Source organism: Somniosus microcephalus, chromosome 16 (genome assembly GCF_052327205.1).
Source record: "Somniosus microcephalus isolate GS21.2 chromosome 16, FLI_Smic_1.0, whole genome shotgun sequence".
NCBI classification, from domain to species: Eukaryota; Metazoa; Chordata; class Chondrichthyes; order Squaliformes; family Somniosidae; genus Somniosus; species Somniosus microcephalus.
The window spans coordinates 94113712-94126037 of record NC_141002.1 but is presented as its reverse complement, the minus strand read 5'-3'; the positions used below and the strand labels follow the sequence as shown (position 1 = coordinate 94126037).

The 12326-nt window shown below is 44.9% G+C and overlaps 1 protein-coding gene across 1 annotated transcript in view; it reads right to left on the bottom strand.

Annotated features, from left to right (window-relative positions):
* Nucleotides 1-7026: 7026 nt before the first annotated feature.
* LOC147106396 (putative tetratricopeptide repeat protein 41) overlaps nt 7027-12326 on the bottom strand; it is an 87448-nt gene continuing 82148 nt past the window's right edge. The window contains exons 15-16 of the mRNA XM_086009463.1: nt 9763-9889; nt 7027-9688 (exon numbers count right to left, since the gene is read on the bottom strand). Of these exons, the coding sequence (XP_085865589.1) occupies nt 8908-9688; nt 9763-9889 (908 nt within the window). The 3' untranslated portion in view covers nt 7027-8907. The remainder of the gene's footprint in view (nt 9689-9762; nt 9890-12326) is intronic.

Genomic DNA, 12326 nt, shown 5'->3' with positions numbered 1-12326 from the left:
GGCACGACAAGAGAGCCCCAGGTGGGCAGAGGAAACACTTCAAGGACACCCTCAAAGCCTCCTTGAAAAAGTGCAACATCCCCACTGACACCTGGGAATCCCTGGCCCAAGACCGCACAAAGTGGAGGAGAAGCATCCGAGAAGGTGCCGAACACCTCGAGTCTCTTCGCCGGGAGCAAGCGGAAGCCAAGCGCAAGCAGCGCAAGGAGCGCACGTCAACCCAAGCACCCCACCCACCCGTCCCTTCAACCACCAGCTGCCCCACCTGTGACAGAGACTGTAGGTCCCACATTGGACTCATCAGTCACCTGAGAACACATTTTTAATGTGGAAGCAAGTCATCCTCAGTTCCGAGGGACTGCCTAAGAAGAAGGAAGAAGTTACCAAGACAAGGTCATCCATCTAACATCTCTGTCAAACTCCAGCTCATTATACAAGAAAAATCTTGATTTTAAATTTTTTTTAATTCATTCACGTGATTGTGGGCATTGTTGACAAGGCCAGCATTTATTGTCCATCCTTAATTGCCCTCGAAGGTGGTGGTGGGCTGCCGCCTTCTTGAGTACAACTGAGTGGCTTGCTGGGCTATTTCAGAGGGCAGTTAAGAGTCAACCACATTGCTGTGGGTCTGGAGTCACATGTAGGCAAGACCAGCTAAGGACAGCAGATTTTCTAAAGGACCTTAGTGAACCAAATGGATTTTTGCAACAATCCAGTAGTATCCATGACTTATACTAGCTTTTTATTTAATTTGAATTTAAATTCCCCAGCTGCCATGGTGGGATTTGAACTCATGTCTACTGGATAGTTCAGGCCTATCAGTCACAGTAACAGAACCACTCTGCTACCGCACCCGAGTAGGTTAGGCAGTCCCTCTCTCGGCTCCAGTCTTCAATTAGTCTTCCTCTGTCGGTCCCAATCTTATTTACATTATTCTGGTCAGTGTTCCTCAGAACTTTCTTCTCATATTCCTCTAAATTGCAAATGTCACCATCTTACATATTTTTCCCCTTCACTCCACATCCTCACTGTGTTGAAATGAAAACTCAACGCCCTGGGGTTGATTTCATGCGCCCAGCAATGAGCTGCATTTGCAGGGATCATGGGTTGGAAACTCAGTGTTACAACATTGTAGTTCAATCTGCCTGTGAGCACAGCTTCCCCATTGGGAGTGTAGGATCGTGGAATTATCCCTTCTAACTCATTCTTTCCCCAGGACCTCAAAACTGTGGAACTCCTTACTCCCCTCAGTCTTTCTGTCCACCTAGAATCTAATGTATTTTTATATGTTACAATGTATTTTTTATTCATTCTTGGAATATGGGCATCGCTAGCAAGGCCAGAATTTATTGCCCATCCTTAGCTGCCCATGATAAGGTGCTGGTGAGCTGCCTTCTATTACTAGTAAGGCTGCGTGGTAAGCATTACTATCGAAAAAGAAAATAATATGACTTTTCTTCAATCAGTCTGCCTCTGAGCCAAGAATGCTGTGGGCAAGTTCTCTTCAGGGTCGATGTAGCTCCAAGATAACAGGCCTGACAGAGGAAGTTTGGAACTAAAATAGCCTTTTCTGGCAGACTCCATAATCTGATTTTTGAACTGGGCAAGTGCGAGGTATACGAGGGCACTGTTGATAATTGATCAGCCAGACTGGCTCATTAATGGAGCCTGGATCACAGGGGATGGGATTCCTACCACTTGGCTCCAGATAACTCTATAAACAAATACCCTTCTCAAGATAACCCTATAAACCAATACCCTAACTGGTAGGGTAGTCCTAACTAGACAAGCACCAGGAAGCTTAGCAGTGCTTTGTACTGGTAAGTTGTGCCAGCAGTATCCTGGGCACAACTGAGTATCCTCATAATCATAATAATCATAATCAACTTTATTGTCATTGTTAGTGCACAAGTGCAGTACAACGAAATGTAGGCTTGCGGCTCCCGAGAGTGTACATTTAGATTAAGACATTTAAACATTCAACATTCATTTGGCTTTTAATACATTAACATAAACATAACCATAATAAAGTGCATTGGCAGATGTGCAGGCTTTAGAGTTTATTTGTGGAGTTCAGTAGGATGACAGCCCTGGGAAAGAAGCTGTTCCTAAATCTGGTCGTTCGGGTGCGAATGCATCTGTAGCGTCTCCCAGATGGCAGGAGGGCGAACAGGCTGTGGCTGGGGTGGGTAGGGTCTTTGATGATGGTCCGTGACCTCCGTAAACAGCGTTTCTGGTATATGTGCTCTATGGTCGGTAGCCGGGTGCCGGTAATGCGTTGGGCAGTTTTGACTACCCGCTGCAGGGCTTTCCGGTCATAGTAGCTACAGCTGCCATACCATACTGTGATACAGTTCGTCAGGATGCTCTCTATTGTGCAGCGGTAAAAGTTAGAGAGGATCAGGGGTGACAGGTTACATCCCTTCAGCCTCCTTAGGAAATATAGGCGCTGCTGGGCCTTCTTCACCAGAGAGGAGGTATTGAGGGACCAGGAGAGGTCTTCCGTGATGTGGACTCCGAGGAACTTAAAGCTGTCCACCCTTTCCACCACAGCCCCATGGATGTGGATGGGGGTGTGACTTCCGCCTTTAGACTTCCTGAAGTCCACAATGATTTCCTTGGTTTTCTTGATGTTAAGGGCCAGGTTGTTATCGGCGCACCACTTCACGAGATGCTGGCCCTCCTCCCTGTAGGCTTTTGCTGAAGCTTTTGCTCTGCCTACCTGTGCCATAAATACCATAGCCCGGATTTTAACCTGCAGTGAGGATTAGGCGGACTGGGGGATGGGGAGGGGAAATCGAGGTAAGTGCCAAATCCACCTGGCCTTGGCAGTGAGAGACCTGGGCAATTTTAACACCAGGACCTCATCGGCATGTCCCCAGTCAGCTGTATGCCCCAGCTGGGCGGGAACGACACTCCGCTAAATCACAGGGAGGGTGTTTCAGGAGGATCTCACGTTCGGGAAGGGTGGGGATGGGGGGAGTCTGGGGCAGGGGGAAGGCCTAAACTTTCCTTGTAGGGCCTGGAGGACCAACTGATCCACTTGGCTCCACAGGGAAAGTAAAAATAAAACATACCGGTTTGGGCCTCTTCTGGCCCCGGATCCTCTTCCCACCTTCTTCACCTGGTGCAAAAGCTACAACAGCTTCAGGGCACCTGTTAAAATCACATTCCGGGCCCAATGACGTCATCGGACTCCAATCGGCATATTTAGAGAAGGACCGCGCCTGCGTCAGGAGGGTGTCCTTGCCACCTGCTCAGAAGAGTAGGTTAAAATTCCAGGCAGCGGGATCGGAGCGGTACATCGGCGGGCAAGTCACACGGCCAATTTTAACTGACTACCGCTAAGCGGCAAGTGTTAAAATCGCCCCCCCCACCCCCCACCCCCGTGATCGATTTCTGTATGTGTCAATTACAAACTGACCAAAAAAGTACAAGAATACTCGGCTTTTTGGCAAACTTTTCATTTAAGATAAGCAAGAAAGTTTTTATTTTAATATAAAGCAGTGATAATTATTCACAACTGAGCTACAAAATAAATCAAAGCTAGGCATAAAGTTCTTATCTCAGTTTACATTCTGCAACTTTATACCATGTGAATGGGCCATGGGTCAGTATCGATCCAGTGATCACAAAGTTCTTCTGCATGCTTGCTCCAAGATTACATTCGTTTCAAGATTTGAAACAAAAAGTGCACAGTTAAAACAAAAACTATGTGTGTGATTATGTAGGATAGGAATTCATATAATTTATTGTAATTCATAGCGTATAAACATTCCACAGACTGCAATCAGCTCCCAAATATCACTGTCACTTTCTACTATATGGTTGTGATATGGGGTAGATTCATCATAATGCTTGTTTCACCACTCTTCTTTTCATGTCCTTTAACTCCCAGCACATAATTCACAAAAGGAAATGCAAGTTACAAAAACAACTTCTTGTATTTATATAGCGCCTTTAACATAGTAAAGTGTCCCAAGGCGCCTCACAGGAGCGTAATCAGACAAAAATTGACACCGTGTCAAAGAAGGAGACATTAGGACAGGTGACCAAGAGCTAGGTCAAAGAGGTAGATTTTAAGGAGCAGAGAGAGGTGGAGAGGTTTAGGAAGGGAATTCTAGAGCTTAGGGCCTTGGCAGCTTGAAGGCACGGCCGCCAATGGTGGGCCGAAGGAAGTCAGAGGCCAGAATTGGAGGAACGCAGAGTTCCCGGAGGGTTGTAGGGCTGGGGGAGGTTAAAGAGATAGGGAGGGGGCGAGGCTATGGAGGGATTTGAACACAAGGATGAGAATTTTAAAATCGAGGCGTTGGTGGACCGGGAGCCAATGTAGGTCCGCGAGCACAGGGGTGATGGGTGAACGGGACTGGGTGCGAGTTAGGACACGGGCAGCAGAGTTATGGATGAGCTCAAGTTTATGTAGGGTGGAACATGGGAGGCCAGCCAGGAATGTGTTGGAATAATTGAGGTACAAAAGCATGGATGAGGGTTTCAGCAGCAGATGGGCTGAAGCAGGGGCGGAGACGGGTGACATTACAGAGGTGGAAGTAGGCAATCTTGGTAAGGGAGAGGATATGGGGTCGGAAACACAGCTCAGGGTCAAATAGGACACCGAGGTTGGGAAGAGTCAGGTTTAGCCTGAAAAAATGGCCAGGAAGGGGGATGGAATCGGTGGCTAGGGAATGGGGTTTGTGGCAGGGGTTTGAAGGCAATGGCTTTGCTCTTCCCAGTGTTTAATTGCAAAACTCAACAATCAGAGGTGAGAAAGAAACCTGAACAAAAAAAAAGTTAACGACAAGAGTGGAAAATATAGGCCAGACAACTCTACAAATGTATAACCAGATTTACAAATCTTGCAGATATAATATGATGTATATGTAGATATATATTATACAAAGCAAGAGTTGGCAGTACATTGTGCACAGTTTTTCATCAGTGCTGCGGGATTACTATAGGGTAGAAATTATGATTGAGTGTTTCCATAGAAATGCTTAACTTGCTTGTACCAAATTACTCTCTGGGCTAGATTTTCCTGGAGCCGTCGGGCGGGGTTTCAGGCGTGTGGGGTGTAATGATATCAGCAAATAGTGATGGTATTTGCCTGTTTGATTATGATGCCTTACCAGCATGTTTGCCTGATTGATTACTTATGCCTGACCAGCAGAGGGCATGTGAGAGACAAGCAGTTTAGTTTTACTTTCTGTTGTTCTTTGAACTTCCTCACTTTCTCCCCCTCTTTTGTTTTCAGGAGGTTCTCCGGGATGGGTAGGTTTGACCTTAGCCGACGTCCCATAAGGAGTTGGGCTGGTGACTTACCACACTCGAGCAGCGTTGTGCGGTATACAAGCATGCTCTGGTAGAAGTCAGTTCCAGTCTTTTGCCTTGTACATCAGTCTTTTCACTGTCTGGACCGATTTTTCCACTAATCCATTGGACTGTGGAAAGTGAGGACTTGACGTTGTGTGGACAAAGTCCCACTCTTTGGCAAAGTGTCGGAAACTTGCATTGTAAAACTGGGGTCCGTTGTCTGTGAAGACCTCGCTTGCCACGCCATGTCTGGAGAATATGGCTTTTATACATGTTATCACAGCATCTGCAGTGGTGGTGTACAGTCTACAAACCTCTGGATACAGGGAGTAATAGTCTGTGACTACAAGGTAGTCCTTCCCTTGACATACGAATAGGTCAGCGCCTACCTTCTGGTAAGGTCTGTCTGGCGCTGGGTGTGGCTTTAGTGGTTCTACCGGATTGCTTGCTCGATATTTCAGGCATATTGTGCAGTTTGACACCTCATTTGTCACATCTTGGTTGATTCGTGGCCAGTACATCACCTCTCGTGCTCTTTTCTTACACTTTTCGATTCCCAGATGTCCTCCATGGATCCTTTTTAGCATCTCTTTTCTCAGACTCTTTGGGATAACTATTTTACTTCCTTTGTAGATGATGTCTTCGACCACTGATAGTTCCACCCTGCAGTTCCAGTACTCTGCCATGTCAGGTGAGCAGTCTTGCTTCATGATGGGCCATCCATCCAAGATGCTTTTCCTCAGTCGTCTCATTGTTTCATCTTTGTTTGTCTCAGTCTTTATGAGCTCCATTTTTGCATCTGCTATGGGCAGTGCACTTGTGATCATGTCCACGTAGGCGTTCACTTTTTCATCCATTTTGGTGTTTGCAGGCTCACTTGGGTCAACAGCTCTGGACAACGTGTCTGCTTTATACATCAGCTTACCCGGTGTGTACGCAACATTCAGTGTATAGCGTTGCAGCCTGATCATCATTCTTTGTATTCTAAGCGGACAGCTATTTAGTGGCTTTTGGAACAATGCAATCAAGGGCTTATGGTCAGTCTCTACACTGATTGCTTGTCCTGCCACAAACTGGTGAAATCTTTCACAGGCGTATGTGATGCTGAGCAGCTCCTTTTCTATTTGAGCATATCGCGTCTCCGCGTCTGTCATTGAGCAAATTTAAGGACTATTGTTATAGAAGGAAGTAATGTTATCTTATTCTTTCTTCAAGTTCTAGTGTATTTACATATTTCATGTGAACACACAAAGCAAGGTTAAAAAACCTTGATAATGATAATGTAAGTTCATTAAGTGTTACAGTTAAAATGAAGAGTAATACAAAGAAAACATGTTGTTAGATAAAAGTAAAATACTTTTGTTTTAAGAAAGGGAGATGTAATGATATCAGCAAATAGTGATGGTATTTGCCTGTTTGATTATGATGCCTTACCAGCATGTTTGCCTGATTGATTACTTATGCCTGACCAGCAGAGGGCATGTGAGAGACAAGCAGTTTAGTTTTACTTTCGCTTTAGATGGATCACAAACATGATGTCTCCTGTAATGCTGTTAACTGAGTTGTAATACTTTAGATAAAAAGACATTCTCTTTCATAAATGTCTGGTCATTGAACCCACATACAAATCGATACATGGGGGGGGGGGGGGAAATCCTGAAATCGGGGGTCCCGACACCATCCCGCCCAAATCCCCACCCCACGCAACTTTCAGGGGCGGCAGGTACCCGCCCCGCAGAAACCAGGCGGGAAGGGATTAGTGCCAATTAACTGCCTGTTAACAGGTAGCTAACAGGCAGTTTTTAGCCTAATCCCTATTTTGAGGAGTTTCGTGTGGGATTCCCGACGGCTCCAAACCACGCCAGGTTAGAGCAGGCGGGCCGTCGGGTTGAAGGAGTTGGAGGGGTCGCGATGTCGGTGTTCAGGTGAGTGATGGGTGCATGAGTGCAAAGGTAAGTGTGTTTGGTGTGTCTAAAGTGTGTAAAGAACTTTTACTTACCTGTACTTACCTTAACAGCCTTTCTTCCTGTAGCTGTCAGGAGCCCATCACTCAGTCGGGAATAAAGCTGAACGGCTGCGATCTGTGAAAAGTGACAGCCTTCAGCTTTGAGTGCCAGTGAGAGTTCTAAGTGAGTCTGTGCAGAAGGACTCAGGTTAGAACTCAGACTGTCAGTGTTTGACAGCTTCAAGCAGCTGTGAGACGCTGATATTTCATCTGTCAAGGACTCTTGAGTCTGTGACGTCACCTGTTGCCGGGTGGCCCTTAATTGGCCTGCTGAGCCCGCTGGGCGGGCTCAACAAGGTCAATCAAGGGAAAATTGCACGGATTGGCCGGACGTCGATGTAGGCGGGTCAGAAACCCGAAAGTTGAAGTCCCGCCTTCTTCCCAACAGGTTCGGGAAAATCGACCCCGTTAGCTCCTGCATCAATATAGCACAGATAGAAAATTGCTATGAGAACATAAAGCATTTGTATGAGAACAGCGGCAATTGTTATTCTGACACATACATTACATACTCAGGGCCTTCTTTTGCATTCTCAAAACTTGAGTTTGATGTATGGTGCATTCTTTCCTTTTCCACTGTAGTTTATTTTTATTGTTTAGGGCAGTTTTGCTAAAGAGGCCTCAGGGAGAGATGGAGAATCGGAAGGATTCTGCTTAAGCTGCTCCCACACACCTCCTGATGGCCATTGAACAGCAGCATCAGGAGAGATTAAGGAACAGGCCACTGAACCCCAATAAGAAAGATGTGCATTTATATAGCGCCTTTCACGACCTCAGGACATCCCAAAGCGCTTTACAGTCAATGAAGTACTTTTGCAGTGTAGTCACTGTTGTAATATGGGAAACGCGGCAGCCAATTTGGGCACAGCAAGCTCCCACAAACAGCAATGTGGTAATGACAATGTGATAATCTGTTTCAGTGATGTTGAGGGATAAATATTGGCCCAGGACACCGGGGATAACTCCCCCTGCTCTTCTTCAAAAGAGTGCCATGGGATCTTTTACGTCCAGCTGAGAGGGCAGACGTCTCGGTTTAACGTCTCATCCAATATCTCGGCTGGAGAAGATGTGTGATGCAGGAAGACAGTAGAAAAGGGAAGATGAGAAAATAAATATCCTTTGGGTTTTTTGTTGTTGTATTACATTAGTTGTTACCACAGCCTTAAAACCCTTACAATTTAGCTCTTCTAGAATAAATTGTAACAATGCTATTAGAAAATCCTAATCTACAGGTAATGCTATCTAGTAGTTTCAACAGATTTTTGTGTTTTATAAATCTCAATTTTTGGTGTCCCTTGTATTGAGTTTCAATAATAGAGTAAAAAAAAATGAAATCACATTCATCACTTTTCTCTTTTATTTGTTAGTTCTTTACCTATCTATGAAAACCCAACATCCTATCGCTCTGCCAATTAAATGTTTGGGGACATACTTTGTCCATCAAACTGGTAAACAAGGGGGATGCGAGAATGATGTTGGTTGAGTCGCTCTCCAATTTTCCCCTCCTTCTTTCACCTTGAATATGCGCCTCCCTGAATGGCCCTAGCTGAAAGCAAAAAAGTCACAGTAATGGGAATCTCGGATAGACCTGAATCCTACAGCTTTATGGCACTGTACATCGGCACGTAGACATGCCGCACACTTTGAGGCATCCCAGTATCCGTTCTGATCAGATGTCTTTTGGGTAGGAAAGGTTTTGGAAGAGCTGGCTGCTGTCCTGGTGCTTGATGCCAAGCTGATTTGTAGATGATCCTGAGTCTTTCTGAACCCACCTTGGTCCTTAAAGGTGGTACCAAGGTGTTGATGTTACGCCCATATACAGACGGTCTGCAGGTAGTTAATGGCCTGCAGACTGAACCGGACTGGGCCTGGACTTTGGCTGACACTGATAAATTCCTGTTAATAACTAGATATCTAGATTCTTGGTGTGCCATCAACAAAGCTGGCCTTGGAGGCAAAACTAGTTTGGAAATATGTACACTCGAAGCAGATCCTGAATTGGCCAAACATTCCTGTTCTAAAATGGCATCATCCTCTGTTCTATCCTGTTCAAGTTCAACAGTTGTGTCAGACCATATGTTAGAACTGACATCTGCTTGTGTCTTTTCTATTGAAGAGTCAGCAAGTTGTGTTCTTTTCACAGACTTGAAACTGGCAGTCGGCTGAGGGCTGTTAGCGTGGCTGCTAGCTAAAGTCCTTGAGTTAAGACAGCTCTTCGGTCTTTGATGCTGTTTGTCAGTGAAATCCAAACCCGGTTTTGTCAGGCCATATTCCTTTGCTGTTAGTGAACTGAAGGATTTTCTAGGAGTATCTGCTGCCAACCTCTTAAAGAATGTAAAATCATTGCAGATTTGCAACTCTGAGTGCTTCAGCAGCCTATGAGAAAAAGATACTGGTGGGATACAACACTTTATATAACTCATGATCAGTAAAATCCAAACATGTCATACCTTTGCACCTCCCTTGTTACATGATGATTCGGACCCAGCAGCTCAGTTAGTAGGTCGAATGACTGCCGTAAATATTCTAGTGCTTCTTTTTTAGCCTGATAGCGGCCATCATTTTGTAATAGTTTAGCTATTTGGAGAAATAATTACATGTAAGAAACTGCATACTTGTACCTCAATGCAGATTTTATGTTTTCAACTATACAATTTAGGTTTTTCCTGTTTCCTGTACAACAACCACATTTCGAACTCCATAAAATTGGCCAAAAGCAACACTGCCTTTGAGCTTATACACAGTTGGCTCTTCACACCATCAGTTATTATGGCCTTAACAAAGATCGTAGTTTGGACCATTGGAAATAAGCCCATCTTTGCTGATGGTTAAATGATGAAAAAAAACAATAACTGTTATGGGCACTGGAGGGACAGCTAGTTCAGTGACGAGGCATGTGCCTGATTCAAAATGTTAAACCTATTTCATCACCCTCCCTCTCTCCCAACCCCACAATGCTGGAGTCCCATCCCATAGGGAACATCACTTAGTTGTGTACATCAAGACAGTAGCATTTATCGGACTATTTGTTGTATTTTTTTTTTTAAGTGTTTGGCAAACCTCTTTTTCTGTTTGAAGAAGATGTGCGTTAATTTCGTCAGGTCAGTACCAACTACACGTAACACACTGATGTGCTATCAGATCATTTGTGTTATAAGGTTATATGTTTTGTAACTAAGGGAGAAAAACTTTTCCAAACACGTTTTCATGAAGATGGTATCCCTTCAACAAAATAATAATCATCAGTACGGGTAAGGGTTACTTCATCAATGCCTGAAAAATCAGGCATGGGGCAATAGTTAAGAACATAAGAAATAGGAGCAGGAGTAGGCCATATGGCCCCTCGAGCCTGCTCCGCCATTCAGTAAGATCACGTCTGATCTTCGACCTCAACTCCACTTTCCCGCTCGCTCCCCATATCCCTTGATTTCCCTAGAGTCCAAATCTAACTATCTCAGTCTTCAATATACTCAATGACTCAACAGTCACAGCCCTCTGGCGTAGAGAATTCCAAAGATTCACAACCCTCTGAGTGAAGAAATTCCTCCTCATCTCAGCCAACCCCTTATCCTGAGACTATGCCCCCTAGTTCTAGACTCTCCAGTCAGGGGAAACAATCACTCAGCCTATATCCTGTCAATCCCCAGAATCTTACATGTTTCAATGAGATCACCTCCCATTCTTCTAAACTCCAGAGAGTATAGGCTCAATCTACTCAATCTCTCCTCACAGGACAACCCTCTCATCCCAGGGATCAATCTCGTGCCCTGTCCCTAATTAGGAAATTGCTCACATGTGCAGTGATCCTTTAGTTGCTTTAAGTATGACTGCTATTTATCTGCAGGTAAAACATTGGAAAAATAGGCTGATAAAATTTCCTTCAACCGGAAGATCCTGCCCATAATTGTCTCATTGTTTACAGCAATGTATCCAATTATTGTACAGTGATATTAACAAATGTTTTAATGGATATGATTCCAGTACAATAAATCTAAAGCATAAAATTATGAGGGGCCTAGATAGAGTGAATAGGAAGAACCTGTTTCCCCTAGCAGAGAGGTCAATAACCAGGGGGCATAGATTTAAAGTAATTGGTAGGAGGATTAGAGGGGAGTTGAGGAGAACTTTCACCCAGAGGGTGGTGGGGGTCTGGAACTCACCGCCTGAAAGGGTGGTAGAGGCAGAAACCCTCATCACATTTTAAAAGTATTTGGATATGCACTTGAAGTGCCGAAACCTACAGGGCTACGGACCAAGAGCTGGAAAGTGAGATTAGGCTGGATAGCTCTTTTTCGGCCAGCACAGACACAAGGGGAGTCATGGGAGAGCCTGGGTGCAGCCGTGCACCTCTGTGCAGTGCTTCTCGGTGTTTGCAGCACCTCAATGCTGTAGAATGCTGACAGCACAAATTTCAAAATCAAATTGTGCATGGTCCCTTTAAGGAAACCAGCTGATGACCCATCATTAAGTGACATCATCAGACCCGCTTCCTTCAATTGGCCGGGAAACGCCCTGGGTGGGCTCAACAAGCCCAATCATCATAAGATCACTCTACAGAGCAGGCTGGAACCAGCAGCGGGGCCGCACCCCGCCACCGACCCCGGCCGCACCGGACCCGCCTCAGTAGGCAAAATCGCGGCCAATGGGTCGAATGGCCTCCTTCTGTGCCGTAAATTTCTATGATTCTATGATTCTAAATGAAAACAGAGAAAGATTGGAAATGCAGCTCAAGCCCATCAGTATCTGTAAAAAGAAAAGACGGGTTAAAAGTTTTGGTTGCAGTCTCTCCGAAGGATACGATGGTTTATAGCCCAAATGCTAAGCAATGTTTTATCTTTACAGACTTCTGTCCATTTTGTGCATTTTCTGGCTCTATTTACAGCTTGTGCAGTTTTTTTCTACTTAAATCTAAAATGTACACTTGTACAAATATTAACAGCATTGCTCGGTGACATGCTTCAAGTCCACAGGATCTTATTCCCTGTTATCACAATTTTTAATCATGTTTTTCTGT